The sequence below is a fragment of the Pongo pygmaeus genome, chromosome 9 (genome assembly GCF_028885625.2).
Source record: "Pongo pygmaeus isolate AG05252 chromosome 9, NHGRI_mPonPyg2-v2.0_pri, whole genome shotgun sequence".
Lineage (NCBI taxonomy): Eukaryota > Metazoa > Chordata > Mammalia > Primates > Hominidae > Pongo > Pongo pygmaeus.
The window spans coordinates 125127716-125144651 of record NC_072382.2 but is presented as its reverse complement, the minus strand read 5'-3'; the positions used below and the strand labels follow the sequence as shown (position 1 = coordinate 125144651).

Sequence of the window (16936 nt, the reverse complement as noted above, 5' to 3'; positions counted from 1 at the left end):
TAAACTCAGGGATCTCAAGCTCTAGCAAAGGAAGCCTGTCTGATTTTGTTAAGGGTTTCACAGAATAATTTATTAACTCCTATTCTAGGGAGGCAGAGGCGTGACACTTTCTTAGAGGACTCCCTTCATTTTCTTACAGCAATTTAACTGGTTCCCATTCAATTTCTTGTTCATAGTCAAATAACCTTCTCCCACCTAAGTATGTAAGACATACACCTTGGAGATTTCCTTCTTTCAAAGAATGTTTTATCCTCTTCCACTAGGCCTTTTCTGCAAAGTAACAAAAATCCCAGAGTTAGGGACATTTCCTTGGTCTCTGTTTCTGCATCAATAAACATTGACTCTACCAAACTGACTGACAAGGCCCTGAGCAGTGACTTGGGAGAACTTCTACCTTTTCTGAAAGGGAACGCCAGAGTTGTAATAGCACTGATTCAGTCTCCTCTCCTGGGCAGATCACATAGAGTCTGTGCCATACCTTGGCAGATCAGAAGCCAGGTAACAGATGACTGGCCATCAGAGAAACCAGTGCCCGTGCTATCTAAATCTCATCTACACCCCCGCGCATTCCAGCTGTAAGACCAGGTAAACCTTACTGCTGCTCGACACAGTTCTAGCCTCTTTGTTGTATAAAAGACCAGTGAAATTTTAGAAAAAAAAAAAGCTCTCAATTATTATTATCATTATTTTATTTATTTATATATATTTTTTGAGACAGAGTCTCACGCCGTGGCCCAGGCTGGATTGCAGTGGCGCGATCTCGGCTCACCGCAACCTCTGCCTCCTGGGCTTAAGCGATTCTCATGCCTCAGCCTCCTGAGAAGCTGGGATTACAGGCATCTGCCACCACACCTGGCTAATTTTTGTATTTTTGGTAGAGATGGTTTTCGCCATGTTGGCCAGGTTGGTCTTGATCTCCTGGCCTCAAGTGATCCACCCAACTCAGCCTTCCAAAGTGCTGGGATTACAGGCACGAGCCACTTCACCCAGCCAGAGAGCTCTCAATTATTAACACAAATCTCTGCCTGTTAACAGAGAGTGACATATTATAAATAATCAGGAGATTAATTTTTGCTATTCATATGCATATGATATTAAAATGTGTGGTGGTAAAACAAAAGTTACCTGCTCGAATTATTTTACCTTAAACACACACCCACCAGAAAATGAGGGAAGGAGGAGAAAGATTTGGTGGGTACTGATGAAAAACTTTACAAGATAATCTGCTCGTAAGGCCAATGGAGAATCAGAATACTTTACATGTTGCCCCACAAGCTGTCCCCTAAATGAGAGCACCATTCCACACCACCTCAGAGTCCCCTTCTCCAGCAACTAGAGGGTGGGGCTCCTCCCCAGAGAGCTGCAGAGCATTAAATTCTGTATCAGGAGATGGGGGTGCTAGTCCCAAACCTACTCCCAGACAGTTTTCTGAACCTGGATGAGTGATTTCCATTTTCTTGGTCTCTTTTTCTTCATCTGTAGAAGTTTAAATGAGATGAATCTAGGTTCGTAAATGGCCAGGAACATATAAAGGTTAAGCCATAAAGGGCAACTGAGATCCTAATTTTTAGTATTTCTTATCTAGAATTCATCATAAAACCAAGTAACAACTGAATCATTAGGACACTCTAACAGATTGTTTTCTGTGTAATTGTGTTTGACGTCTAAATTGAAGAGCTGGGTAATTACATTTAGTCTCCTACTGTAATAACAGTGGAAGAAATCAGAACCACCTGTAAGGCAGGATAACGGGTTGACAAAGAAAGGATATTTTAAAACCTTGTTTCAGTGCTCTGTAATCAAAGCAAACAAATAAACAGGCAGATAAAACACAACAGAGATTTTTTTCCCCTGATTTTTAAAGCTCTTTTTGGATGATGTCAGTTGTTCACAGATACCTAGAGACCTGTGTTCTTTTGGTATTTGTATGTAGAACAGAGACATGCAGTTCCACCAAACTGCAGCTGTCACAATGATCCAACACTTAGATACAGGGGGAGCTTGAGGCTGAGCCTGGGGTAAGTACAGAGAGTAAGGATAGACAAATCATGGAGAACTCTAACAGAACAAGCCAGAAAGGGCCAGAGAGGCAGGGTTCTCACCTGCTGGTGCTGTTCCCTGCATGACAGAAAGATCCTTTGCCTGCCTCAGCAGGTTCATCCTACACCTGGCACCTGGTGACAACACTTGTAAAAAAGCATGTGGCTGTGTGGTGAACCAACCCCATAGAATACGCAAGATTGGATGAAAATGCAAACCATGATATTAATTGGCTGGAGTGGAGGGATGGGGAATGGCCTAGAAAATTCACTTCATGGGCCTAAAATTTCATAAAGTGAGAGATAGGAACTGTTCTCTGGAAGGGACAAATTTATTGTAAGGCATTGTGACATAAAATAATTCAACTTTTAAAAAAAAATTCTGTGGTTTAAACCTTCAAAAGTCCAAGGTAGAAAAGGCTCACAATTATAGGTTTTAGAAGCTTTTCAAAACACCTATTAGCTGGGCTCTTTGCCTGTACATAATCATAAGACCTGGCAGACAGGCCGTGAGACCTATCTGATTCCAGAGAGACCCACACTAACTAATCCAAGATGGTGGAGATTACCCAACCTGGATTTTCACAGCCTTTCTCAGTCACCCACTCAACAATTCAACAGCTCCATATTTTGTTCATGCAAGTAAGACCAGCGTCAGTTTAAAGTAGGTGGTCACTGACATGCATCCTGCTGAAGCAACCTCTTCTCCAGTGTCAGCCTAGAATCTTAAAGTGCCTCTGAGATCTGTCAAGATCTCAATCTCCAATCCATTGACATTTCTCATTCTATTCCTCCCTTAAATCTCTTCTATCTCATCGTTCTCCCAGTTTCAGGCACCTTCTAGCTTTACTCTCCCCTGGGTCTCACCAGCATGCTCAGCGCCTTGTGATTCTGCCAACCTTCCCAAAACATCTACCCAAAGAGGACCCCAACTCGCTGCTCATGGGGTATGGTGCAGATTGAGATGATCATGCCACATAGAGCATGCTTTCCAACTCCAACAGAACACTGTATGGAAATCTTTTCCTTTGTCCCCAGTCAATAATTTTGACTCTTCAAAAACGTTTCCAGTCTTTCTGAACTCCCACCTCACTCCCTATTTCACTCTCAGAAGATGACTTCACCTTCTCTTCAGAGAGGAAATAGAAGTTATCTCTTGATAACTCTTGAAGGTGGGTGCAGTGGCTCACAGCGCTTTCGGAGGCTGAGGTGGACGAATTGCTTGAGCTCAGGAGTTCAAGACCAGCCTGGGCAACATGAGACCCCCGTCTCTAGCAAAAATACAAAAACTTAGCCAGGTGTGGTGGTATGTGACTGTAGTCCCAGCTGCTCAGGAGGCTGAGGTGGGGTAATCACTTGAGCCTGGGAAGCAGAGACTACAGTGAGTCGAGATCGCGCCACTGTACTCTGGCTTGGGCAACAGAGTGAGACTCTGTCTCAAAAAGAAAAAAAAGAGATACCTTCTTTTTTTTTTAGATGGAGTCTCACTCTGTCACCCAGGCTGGAGTGCAGTGGTGCAATCTCGGCTCACTGCAACCTCCACCTCCTGGGTTCAAGCGATTCTCCCGCCTCAGCCTCCCAAGTAGCTGGGACTTACAGGCGTGCATCACCATCCCCAGCTAATTTTTGTATTTTTAGTAGAGACAGGGTTTCACCACGTTGGCCAGGCTGGTCCTCTCAAACTCCTGACATCAAGTGATCTGCCTGCCTCAGCCTCCCAATGTGCTAGAATCATAGGCGTGAGCCACCACGCCCGGCCAAGAAGTTATCCCTTGAAGTGACTTCCAGGGGTCCTTCACATCTGCACTTCTGAAGGTATGACTCGTCTTTGCTGTTTTCCCATTTTTTCCAAGAAAGGGGCATTCCTTCTCTCCCCTTGTAGGTTTTTTTTTTCTTTTTCCTTTGAGACAGGGTCTCACTGTTGCCCAGGCTGGAGTGCCCAGGCTGGAGTGCAGTGGCAGGAACTCGGCTCATTGCAACCTCAGCCTCCCAGGCCCAAGGGATCATCCCACCTCAGCCTCCTGAGTAGCTGGGAACACGCGCACGCCAGCACACCCAGCTAATTTTTGTATTTTTAGTAGATACGGGGTTTCGCCATGTTGCCCAGGCTGGTCACGAACTCCTGGCCTCAAGCAATCCACCCACCTCGGTCAACCAAATTGCCGGGATGGCAGGCATAAGCCACTGTGCCTGGCCACACTTTATAGGGTTTTAATGAAAATTAAATAAATTGATAAATGTAAAATACCTAGCGCCAATGCTTGGCAGACCATGAATACTGGTTCCCTTCCATTCTTCCCTCTACAAATTTAATCAGTTTCCTTTGTTTATTTGTTCTTATTTTTTGCTAGATTCTATTACCTTCTGAGTTCTCAAGTTTCTCTTAGCTGTCTCTTCTTCTTTCTATATTTGCAACCTCTCCCTATCTAGATATTTCTTATGTATTGATAAACATATTCAAGTGATTTCCTTTTTTTCTTTTTAGAGATGGGATCTTGCTCTGTCACCCAGGCTGGAGTGCAATAGTGTGATCATAATTCACTGCAGCCTCAACCTCCTGGGCTCAAGTGATTCTCTCACTTCAGCCTCCCAAGTAGCTCAGACTGCAGGTACGTGCCACCATGTCTGGCTAACTTTTTGCATTTCTATTTTTGTAGATATGGGGTCTCACTTTGTTGCTCAAGCCAGGCTTAAACTCCCAGCCTCAAGTGACCCTCCTACCTTGGCTTCCCAAAGTGCTGGGATTACAGGTATGAGTCACTGCGCCCAGCCTGATTTCCCTCTTTTGAAAACTCATTTTTTTTCTTTCTTCCCCTGTAAGTTGTCATTCCATCTCCTTTTGTTTCTTTCAAATATAAAGTGTAGTGAGCTCAAATTCTCAACTGCCTTCAAGTCCTAAGCTCTGTACAATGTTTCTATCTTGCTCCTATCCCATCTTCTTACCCTGGGACTTCATTGACACTATTTTTGCCAAGATAATGAATGAAACTCCAAATCTTCACTCCAATGGCCTCTTTCCAATCCTCATCCTGCTCAAATTTTGATTTCATTACCTTACTTTTCTTTTTTCTTTCTTTTTTTTTTCTTTTTTTCTTTTTTTTGAGACAGAGTCTCGCTGTGTCACCCAGGCTGGAGTACAGTGATGCGATCTCAGCTCACTGCAACTTCCACCTCCTTGGTTCAAGTGATTCTCGTGCCTCAGCTTCCCAAGTAGCTGGGATTACAGGCATGCACCGCAACGTCCAGCTAATGTTTGTAATTTTTGTACAGACGGGGTTTCACCATTTGGCCAGGCTGGTCTCAAACTCCTGGCCTCAAGCAATCTACCCACCTCGACCTCCCAAAGTGCTGGGATTACAGCTGTGAACCACTGTTCCAGCCTTAACTTATCTTTCAATCCTGACTTTTCAGTACCTTTTATCTCGAGTTATGGCCATTGACCTAGTTCAGATAACATCAAGCTAGAATATTAATGCAGTCTAGGGACCCTCCTCTTTCTTTCTTTTCTTTTTTTTTTTTTTTTGTTTTAAGACGTAGTTTTGCACTGTCGCCCAGGCAGGAGTGCAATGGTGCGATCTCGGCTCACTGCAACCTCCACCTCCTGGGTTCAAATGATTCTCCTTCCTCAGCCTCCCAAGCAGCTGGGACCACTGATGTCCACCACCATGCCCAGCTAATTTTTGTATTTTTAGTAGAGACAGGGTCTCACCATGTTAGCCAGGCTGGTCTCAAACTCCTGACCTCGTGATCCACCTGCCTAGGCCTCCCAAAGTGCTGGGATTATAGGTGTGAGCCACCCCACCCAGCCCTGGCTCCTCCTCTTTCTCCCCACAGCCTCCACCATCCACCTGCTACCAAATTTTGATGACTATTCTTTAACTCTCAGATCTGGATGATACTTTCCAATCTTTCTTGCCAGAGTCCAAACTCCATCAGGTCTCTCCCGGACCACTCAGCAACCCCCTTCATGGCATCTGGACATAACTTTGGACTGTCCTTGTTTCTGTTCATCTTCCATACTGCTTCTAGAGTTATATTGCTAAAAGACTAATCTGTTCTTCTTACCCTCCTGCTAAAAAAAAAAAAAAAAAAAAATGGTGTTGCCTCAGTTAACTACAAGCTGCATAACTGGACCTTCGCAAGCAGGCTCCAACTCATCACGCCGGCCTCATTGCCTTTCTTACAGACGCCTTAGAGTCTGACTAAATGACTCTTCGCGAACACGTCAAGTACCTCACAACTCCATGTTTTTGCACATGCTATCCCATCTGCCTGAAATACAATTTCACCCTTCTCCGTCTGGATCACGCCTACTCACCTTTTAGAACCCAGCTCAAATATAACCTCTTCTGAAAAAGCCTTCTCAGATTCAACTGGCCTGTTCTGCTCACTGCTCTGGACTTAGTGTTCCTATGACAATTTGTTCTTACCTCTTCATAGTCATTAACAAGGTGTCTGACTCTTCTGCTTTATGTTTATCTTCCTTCCTAGACTGTGAGCTCTATGAAGAAAGAATTATGTCTTATTCAAGTCTGTATCCCCAAGACGTACCTTGTTTCTAGTTTTGTTTTTGTTTTTGAGACAGGGTCTTGCTCTGTTGCCCAGGCTAGAGCACAGTGGCACAATCATGGGTCACTGCAACCTCAAACTCTTGGGCTCAAGTGATCCTCCCACCTCAGCCTCCCAAGTAGCTACGACTACAGATGCATGCCATCATGCCTGGCTAAGTTATTTATTTTTGTAGAGAAAGGGTCTCACTATGTTGCTCAGGGTGGTCTTGAAACCCTGGTCTCAAGTGATCCTCCCACTCTAACCTCCCAAAGTGCTAGGATTACAGATATGAGCCACCACACCTGGCCCATTGTTTCTTGTTTAACAAATGTTTGTTGTAATAATATAAAATGATAATGTGGAAATAATGACAGAAATAAACAAGAACAGAATAATATTGGAGTAAGAACATATTACACCCTGTCTACAATTGGTAGAGACAAGATACCCCAGTAGAAAAGAATAGAAGACAAGAGCACTTCACCAGTGTTCTGAAAAACCTAGATTTCAATCCATCAACGCACTTCTTTCCATTGCCCACAGATGAATAAAATCCATAAAAAGTACAAATGTCTGTGTTCTTCTTTCTCCTATTTCATGCTTGTTTGTACCACCTTTCATCTTCTCTCAAGATCAATTGCCAAAACTTGATCACAGTCCCATCATTTCAGTGCAGTTATACAAGGTAGCCCAAAGGTTTGATACCCAAATTAAATCGGGCTGTTGCTAAGAGATATCAGGCTTCAGACAGAAAAGTCAAAACCCAGTACTAGCATTACACACCCAGGCCCACGGGGCATGCAGATGTCCTGAGAATTATACTTTGGGAAAAAGAAAAGGAATAGATAAAATTATGTTTTAAACCTAATTTTATAAGTCCTCTAGCCTCATCACAGTTGGGCCAACGCTCTAAGAAAATAGCCCTACTGTTCCTGCTAACTTGTTCCTGCTTTTTGACAAGCCAAAATATATCATTCAGCTTGGGTTGATCTAACTGCTAAATAAAGCCATCAGCACAGCCTTTTTACCTGTGTATGCACTTTCTCAGACAAATAGCAGGAAGCTCGTGCATGCAAAAGACAAGCCAGGGCCAGAAATTAGCATTTTCTATTGATTGCTGCCAACTGAGTTCAAATAGAGGGAATGGCCCCAGCCAAGATGAAGAAAGACTTCAAAAAGCCAATTTATAGAGGCTTAAATCCTAAGAGACTGGCCTCCGCTTTCTTTTGGAAGTGGTGGTCCCCCTCAAATTCTCCTATAATTGATTTGCCTTATAGAAATTTATTTAAGCACTGGTTCAGCTGGTGCAGACTATGGGGCAGGAGTCGCCTTTAAAGATAATCTACAAAAAAAAGGAGGGAGATCATAGTTACAAGGAGCAGGTATAATGCCAACTTTTATTCAGCATTTTCTCTGACTTAGATGTCAAGAAAACTGGGCAGTGAGTAACATGTCAAAACCTGAAAGTCAGTAGGTCTCCAGAAAATTGATATAGGCTACTTCTCTGTTCTGAATTCCTTTAATTCAATTTGCACGGGTATCCATATTTTAGGGAATCCCCTTATATATCAACTGCAATGAGATGCTTGTTGACCCCTACCTGCAGAGGTGGAGAACTAATGACAGGTGATAGGAAAAGTTATGAGAAAAAGATGGCATTGAAAATGTAGGGTAGGCCAGGCACGGTGACCCACGCCTGTAATCCCAACACTTTGGGAGGCTAAGGCGGGTGGATCACCTGAGGTCAGGAGTTCAAGACCAGCCTGGCCAACATGGCAAAACCCCGTCTCTACTAAAAATACAAAAATTAGCTGGGCGTGGTGGCACGTGCCTATAATCCCAGCTACTGGGGAGACTGAGGCAGGAGACTCTCTTGAACCCAGGAGGCAGAAATTGCAGTGAGCTGAGATCGCGCCACTGCACTCCAGCCTGGGCAATGGTGTGAGACGCTGTTAAAAAAAAAAAAAAAAAAAGAAAAGAAAGAAAGAAAATGTAGGGTAGAATCTACAAGGAAAACATAGTTTAAAAATAGAACATTGGTTTGCCACTTACTGTCAATGTGATTTGGGGCATCCTGTCTCTAGGCCTCAATTTCTGCAACTATAACGTGGGTAATAATAATTCCTTATGCAAAATATTTTTATGACAATTAAATAAAACAACAGAATAGCGCTGTAAGCAATAAGTCATGATACAAATGACATTTTAGTAGCAATCAAATAAGAATAATGAAGAGTTCAAAGGTGCTTTTGTTTATTGGCCATTCTCATCAGAGGGTTAACAATGCCATCCTCACTAGGAAAAATGAAAGACTTTGTATAAATTCTCTACTTCCAAACAAGTTGAGAAACTCATTTTGCAAATTTGTTTTTTGAAAGACTGGAGCCTGAAGAGGTTCACGGCCCAAGTACAGGAGCCTGGGGAAAACACATGCCAAAGCAGCAAAGGGGACAGTCACGTTCAGCTTGTAGGGCTGCCACTGAGAAACAGTTCAACTCTGGAGCATGGCTGAGCAGAGGGACCTGAAAGATGGAGCCTTATATCTGGGAAGGCATACTCTGAAAATGACATAGTAAAGGAAGTTCTGACCTGAGTTTATCTTATTCCTCTTCTTCCTCAACGTGCATAAAAACATTCCTTCGCTTCAAAGCTATGCCAGATGAACTGTCTGAATCAGATAGGCAAGAACAAAGAATGGTGAGAGAAAATGCACACTGATGCCTAATTAGAGGAGGAAAAGGAAAGCGGCTTCTACCTTCCCCTTAATGGACTGTCAATCCTGCCTTTCCTCAGGTCTTTGAACGCACACTCAGATGGCTTATGCCGATGCTCTCAATCGCTCCCTGCGTCAGAGACGAAGATACCTTTTTATAGTCACTGCAGGGAATAGTCTCTGGCTAGTAAGCCTGTTTCATTTCAGAGGGAAAGATCAGCCACTACAAGGCTAGCTGGCAGGAAGAAGCACTCCTTTCTGAGTGTAACTGTTCCACCCATCGCTCCCTTTGAAGTCAGACGGACTCAACATCACTCTTTATTGCTATCTAGTCCAGGTACTGAACTTGTAAAAACAGCATTTTAAAGGTTAATAGCTGGGGAATTATATAACCCTTCAATATATAAGGAAAAAGAGGCCATAAATACACTGTTAAACACAAACACGTGTGTGGCAGTGAGAAGCCTTCTGAACAGTCTCACATTTTTACATCCACCCAACCAACCATGTCTGATTGATTGGCCCCCTTAACATGCATTGTTGGTTTTTGTTTTTGTTTTCCTTCAAAAGAATGGTTATGTGCAAAGGGGCATGCATTTAATTGCTACTAAATCTTCTGGGACTTAAGGAAGTAAGTCCGTGTCTAAGCCAATAAAACATCATCTGCTTTGTGTTCTTACCAAGTACTAGATGTGCATCATTATGCCAGCTGCCTAAGCACTGTCCCGTCAGCAAAGTACACACCAGCTTCCCTAACCAGGCCAACAAATAGAGTGAGCGCCCAAATTCTAAGCAAGGCTTCCACTCAGGGCAAGTTCAGCCAAAGTGAGCCATTTTTAGCCGCCAATGAGATCTCCAAGGAGAACTGAACCATGAGGGCTCACAAAGTCTGGAATCAAATCCAGTGCCAAAAAAAAAAAAAAAAAAAAAAAAAAAAAGTATGAGAGAGAGTATGAAAGCGGAAATGCTAAGCTCCACCAGAATTCAGTTAACTGGGGTTCTTCCTGCTAACAAGCCCAAAAGCCAGAGAACAAGGTTCCTTTCTGACTTCTGCCCACCCTCATCAAAGCAGTTCTTTACAGGCGGTTATCAAAGCCCAGGCTTCATGTCTGCCACTCTCTTGAGGATACCTTCTTATCTGATTAAATAGAATATTATGCTAAATATTCAGCCACCCCAGCACTGGCTGTGTGGGTGTGCTGGATAAAATCTTCATGAAAACGCCATCGCAGGGTCATTTGTTTAATTTCCATTCTGCAAAATATAAAAATAGAATGAGCTGCCGTGAGGGGTTGAGGCTTGACAGCTTCAATGAGAAGCCTCCAAAGCACAGAAACCACGCTGTTCTGCTGGCTCACTTGCATTCTCCCTCTGCCAGAGGAAAACGGGGAAGAGAAAAAACCTGAAACCAAGGTGCTGCTTTCACTTATCTTCTGCTCTTTTCCCCTCTTTGGCCTTTTCTTGCGTTTGCTCGCTGCATCTTCCTCTTGTTCCATCTGTTTCTTCTCCCTCCTCCTCTTTGGCTTGCTTCCTCTCTCCGCCGCCCTCCCTCCCTCATCATTTCTATGTGTCATTTCTCTTTCTGTCCTTCCCAGGGACTGGTTCTCCTCCCATGCTGCCGGCACCCTCACCAGGGCTGCCCTTGCCTTCCAGGGCAGCCTGTATCTCCAGGTTCACTGGATCTCACAAACTTTTCTAGAAATTGCTCTCTTCCATCCCCGCCTCTCCCCCTATTCCCTACCCCTTCCCCAAGTCCCAGACGTGGAACATATCTAGAAAGATGGGATTTCAGAGATCAATTAGATTGGATGGCAGATGAGCTGCAAAGATGGCCTTTTTATACTTCCTCGTCTAGATTAATATGTTTACTATCCATTGAGCTCAGAAACTCATGGGGTGGGGGAGTAGGCAGGTAGTACATTACTGGTCTTGTGTTTTTGTATAAATCAATTTTTATTTTTATGAGGCTTTTTTAAAAAAATAAATGCAAGTTGCACTCTCCATGGACTCCCCGAAGTCCATGGCCACCCCCAAATTAACCCTGTTGCAAGCTTGGCTCAGAAAGGAAAAACTTCTCTTTTACCAGAGCATCCAGAGTTGCACCAAGAGCCCATGAGGGTGCTGAGAGGAGAAAGATACTTCCTGCTTTATGCCCATTAGGATCTCAAAAACATCTCACCATTTGACCTAGTTTCAAACCAAAGGATTCAGATGGTTTTAAGCCAGTTAGAATGGCTGATGAAACCAACACAGTTTAGCTCATTCGATGTGCCTAGAATATGCCTAGAATGGGTTCTTCACCTGTGATGCTCATGAACAACTGGAGATATTCCTCTCCCCTACTGTGGATCACCAGCAACTTTCTGAAGACAGCATCGCTGTTGGTTTAAGGAATGCCTTAGAGGAAAGATGGTTAACAGACCACTATGTCACAGATTCATCAACGTCAACCCATTCTAGAAGAGTACTTAAATATCTTATAGATCTGTGTATGAGGCTGCTGCCAAGTGGTCCACCTTCTAATAAATTCTATTCTCATATCTACCAAATGAGGCTTTAATAAATTAACGTGACCCTCGTAAGACCATGTGCCTACTTACGATCCCATTTCCTAAGATACTTTCTCTCTCTCTTTCTCTTTCTCTGCAGTAACACTGTTTCCACTCCTCCTGCCTGTTATTGGCAATGTCCATTCATTATGCAGATATGCAATGCAGACCCACCAGGTATGAAGCAGAGCAGATACTGGAGTACATCTTGGAAGTCAGAGTCTGTATACACCAAAATAAAGGGTATATGGAACTCTTACAGCTAAAATATATGTGCAGTGTTTCTGATTTGTACATATCGGGGCACTGGATCAAATCAAGGAATGAAGGCTTTTATTCCCATTTGAAGAATGACCATGCCTAGACAGGAAAAGAAATGTGTTTCCTGATGCACCAGTCCACAGGTGCAAAAGGGGGAAAGGAGAAGAAGAAAGTAAAAATCTTGATCAAGCTGAAAGTTCAATGAAAAGCAAGAGTATGAAGTGCAGCAGACACCCCAGGAGAAAGTGACCTCTTCTGCAGGGCAAGCAGAATGGGTGATAATTCCTAGCAGTGTTGTAAACAGTAGCCCAAAGCCACAAACACTGAAAACTGCATGCCACCTGTGCAAAAGCAGCTGACAGTGGGATCAGCGCAGTGGAAACACCTCTGGAGTGCAGTTGCAGACCTAGGGTTGGTGATTTCAGTGACAAGCCTACATATTACAGACGTGTGTATTGAGAGGGGCCACCAGTGAGCTAATCTGCAAGGACATCAGATGACTACTATGGTGGAAAAGCAAAGGCTGGAAGGAGATGGCAGGGACAAATGCCATCTCCTTAGAAGCATGTGATTTCAGCCAGGCGCAGTGGCTCACGCCTGTAATCCCAGCACTTTGGGAGGCTGAGGTGGGCGGATCACGAGGTCAGGAGTTCGAGACCAGCCTGGCCAACATGGTGAAACCCCATCTCTAGTAAAAATACAAAAAATTAGCCGAGCATGGTGGCGGGTGCCTGTAATCCCAGCTACTCGGGAGGCTGAGGCAGGAGAATCACTTGAAACCGGAAGGCAGAGGTTGCAGTGAGCTGAGATCACATCACTGCACTCCAGTCTGCGCAACAAGAGTGAAACTCCATGGAAGGAAGGAAGGAAGGAAGGAGGGAAAGAAGGAAAGAAAGAATGTTATTTCATTCCAGGCCTATGATCATTGAACACAGCTGATCAGGCAACCAAATAGGGAACTCACTTTTTGTGACAATGTCAAATTGGCACCCCAGCTTGGCTAGGTATTGATCAGTTGCTCATAATGGTTTCCTTCCAACACTATCACCAAAGCACAGCCCCAAATCTCCAAAACCCAACAGCTTTTGAGCATGGAAGGAAAAAACTAGAACTACCACACGCCCTTTTGAGACCTGGATCTCTTGAACCAGCGACACCCAGCAGAACTCTTCATCTAAATTGCGAGGTGAGGATGAGATCTCCTAAGCAAGTTACAAATAAATGCGCCAAAGGAAAGAGCCTTCAGGCAAACACTAGAAACCTCGCTGTACACCATCAAAGGCAACTAAAGCTCTAAGATGCAGTGAAGGTCACATAAATAGGAACATTCAGTACGAGCAAGAGACATGATCTTCAAGTAAGGAACAAAGGCAGGAGGCATAGTTGAATAGAGGGAATAAGAGTTACATGTCTACACTTTCCTGTCTAACCTCCTAAATATTATTAAATGAAAGAGAGAAGAGAGAGAGATCGGTGTGTGTTACACTAGGAAGCAGGAGTGCCTCTCTTTGACAATGTCTGTTCCACAGTGAGTTTCTATATCAGATTAGGAGTACAGTGGGACCTTGGGGTAGTGTGTAGAAATGTAGCATTTTCAACCTATTTCTACTATTCAGTTTCCTGAACTCAAAGAGAGAGCCCCAGCTGAGATCCGCCCCTCCCAAAAAGTTCCCAGGAGAAGGGCTCCTCATCCATAAAACACTAAAAACACTATTTGTATCTCCAAAAGGTGATGTGCCCATGTAGGCGTTGGCAGAGGAGAAAGCTCAGCCCCCTGCACAAATTTCTTTGTCCTCGCCCAGAGTAGTGGGAGTTTTACATCTGCTGCTGTCATGAAACATTTTATTATTTTTTACAAGCCTTTTTAAAAATTATTATTTCCTAGGAGGAAAAAAAATCTAGAGATTTGCCAAGCGTTCGCGATATGTACAGTCCTCCCATCGTACCCCTCTTCAACACTGGGCCTTGGGTGGAGTTGTCCTTCACGATTGCCCCAGGCCCACCAAAAACTAAAGCCTGAGGGCACGCAAGCAACTGTTTGTTCACGTTACCTTGGCGCCTGCGTATCCTGCTGAGGAACTTTTTGAGGAATGAAGTTTATCCAGGCATGAGGTTGGCTGGTGGGTGCAAACAAGTTGTTTGGGCTCTAAAAACGTCATTCTAATGACCACACCTTCTCATTCCTTCATCTACTCCACAAGAGTAACTCTGTTTCCCCTGGGATGGAACCTCTCACTTCCACCCTCAGAGGAAACGAGAAGCAGAGCCTCTCCCTCGTCTCCCTAGGTACCCCCATGACGTACACTTTGTCTTTTTGCCAAATCTTGGACTTCTACCATGCAAGCAGAATAGGCGTAAGACCGATGGGGCAGCCAGGTAGGGAGATGGCAGCACTGCCCAGAACAAGGGAAGCCAGTGCTTCCAGTTCAAACTTTTGCCAGCAACATAGAGAGAGGGAGAGGCAACCTCCATGCTCAACCAACTTTGTCCTCACTGCCTGTTCTGTGCACATCTCCAGTACTGAATGGAGAAGGAAGCCAGCTCCACCACCTCCAGAAATTCATGGAGGAGATCATCTATCTCTCTCAGTGGTTTCCTGGGGACACCAACTCTCAGGTGCGGGTCACCTCAGCCAAACCATAATCCATGTTAATAGCTTTACCTGGCCCTCAGGTAACTTTGATGTTTCACTGAGAAAATTCCGATGTAACAGCACCCCCACCCCCCACTCCGGTGTTTCCACAGCCTCCAGTTTCACCCTGATCCCTCACCATCACCCGGCATCCATGTGTGTTCCTCCCAGGGCTCAGGAAGGTCAGGAAGTTCTTACCTGGATCTGCTGGGAGAGGCACTCATGCGGACACCCGGTCCGGGCGCGCGGCGGTCAGCGGCGTCCACGGCACAGCAGCTGCTGGCTACTGCTCACCACGTCTCCCCGCGAGCCTGGCTTTGCAAAGAGGAGAGCCAGTCCCATCTGGAGGAGGGGAGGAGGAGCGCGGAGCCTGAGGACACCCAAACCCGAGCGGCGGGGTCGTGCTGGAGCCCAGCTCCCCGCACTCTCGCTGCGTCCGGGCGCGCTGCACCCTCGGAGCCGGGACGGCCGGCTGCGCCCAGGCGGGGCGGGAGCCGCTGGGGCGGGAGGAAGCGGAACTCCCCCGCTCTCCGTGGGCTCGGAGCTCCCACTGTCTCCGAGGCTAGGTGTCACCGCACCGCGTTCCCTCTTTCTCTCTGTACACTAATATTGGCCCCTCCCTGTGCGTCTACGTTTCTTCGGTGTCGGCCCTGACTCTACCTCTGTGGTTTCCGCTCCTGTCTCCCGCTCGCCGGTCTCGGTCCCTCTCTCTCCCCTTTCATTCCTCCTCTCTCCTCTCTCCGTCTCTCTCCTCCCCTCACCCTCCCTCTCTGGGTGAAGCCTGCTGCCTGGATTCTCCCGGTATTGCCTCGCTCCAACATTTAGTACTGCAGTGTAACTCGGGGACATACAACCAGACAGTTGCTTTAAAACCAACCTTTAAAATCAGACCAAGTTTAGTGCGGAAACCAACGCCAGAAGCGCCGCTGCCTTGCAGCTAGGAGGAGACATTAGCCCATCTGGAAACCAGATTACCGTGTTCCACGGGAAGGTATGGAAAGGGTGTAAGAAGGCACATGGCAGAGATGAGCAGGAGTGCACAGGTGACCCGGAGGATCTTCACGATGGGTGAGCATCTGGACTGGATAGTGTTGAAAGCATGGCACTGCAAAACAGGAGGACACCAAGGAGTCATCAGGTTCAAAGCGCTCATTTTGCAGATGAGAAAACTGAAGCTCAGAGAGGTCCATTGGCTGCCCAGGATCACACAGCTAGCTAGGGAAGCAGAGACTGGAGTTACTCCACTGCCAGAGGACATCCAAGTTCCCAAACCTGGAAAAGAACACGTTTACCTGGGACTGGGTGTTGGGTGGCCCGGGAGGTAGGGTTGTCAGTCTAATTTATGCCAAGGGCATCCATGTCTCTGGGAGGTTTCCTGAGCCTATGAAGAAAACGCGATCAGCTTATTTACAAGTTCACGCCCCACTCTCAGCAGAACCACTTCTAAGCCCTCTCTTCTTCCAGGAAAACCATGAAAAATGCAAACCACCAGCGGTGCCACAGTGCTGATTTTGTTGGCGACCACTCTAAAAACTTGAAAGGGTGAAATGACAAATCCTTCTTCATTGCTTTCTCCCAGAGACCCAGCTAACAAGATCTGCTTTCTAAAACCCCCATTTTCCACTTATTACTTTCCATCCTCCTCTCCATCTTTCATGTCATTCTAACCACTCTCTGACACAGATATTTTTATATTACCCACAAAAGAGACACATTTTCCCCCATTTGCTTCTCACACCTACACTAAAATACTACCTGGTGGTGTCAGCTTATAAATCAAAAGATACTTCTCACTGGAAGACTGCCGAGGGGGTGGTAGCGTTAATTTTCCTTTCCCAGAAGATGTTATTATCTCTGGCAGAGTCTTCTCCCAAATGCCCTTCCCTCAGGCATTCACTGGACTCCTCTGGAACTGTTTCTCAGGGAACCCTCTCTCCAGCTCCTTCCCGCTAGGTGATTTCCAATATTTTCCATGCACTCATATACTCTCTTTTGGGAAGTCATGATAAGCTATTCCACAATTATGTGCACTCAGGTAACTCAGCGAATAATGAAAGCTCCCTTGCAGTTATACTATTAATCAAGAAGAGTTTTTTAGTCAAATTGTGGCCTTTAAGAAGCAGATTCCCGAGTAAGAATTTGAACTCCGGGGCCGAAAATGAGAACGTTGGCCTGTACCATCTCCAGGCCT

General features: G+C 45.3%; 1 protein-coding gene across 7 annotated transcripts in view; it reads right to left on the bottom strand.

Moving 5' to 3' along the window:
- GRAMD1B (GRAM domain containing 1B) overlaps window positions 1-15613 on the bottom strand; it is a 267819-nt gene extending 252206 nt beyond the window's left edge. For 2 of the 7 annotated variants that reach the window (XM_054437570.2, XM_054437571.2), the window contains exon 1: window positions 14944-15478. In XM_054437570.2, coding sequence (XP_054293545.1) covers window positions 14944-14969 — 26 coding nt within the window. In that variant the 5' untranslated portion in view covers window positions 14970-15478. Of the gene's footprint in view, window positions 1-14943 lie in introns of all 7 variants that reach the window. The other 5 variants (XM_063671523.1, XM_063671524.1, XM_063671525.1 and 2 more) reach the window with 5 other exon arrangements.
- Between the last annotated feature and the right edge of the window lie 1323 nt (window positions 15614-16936).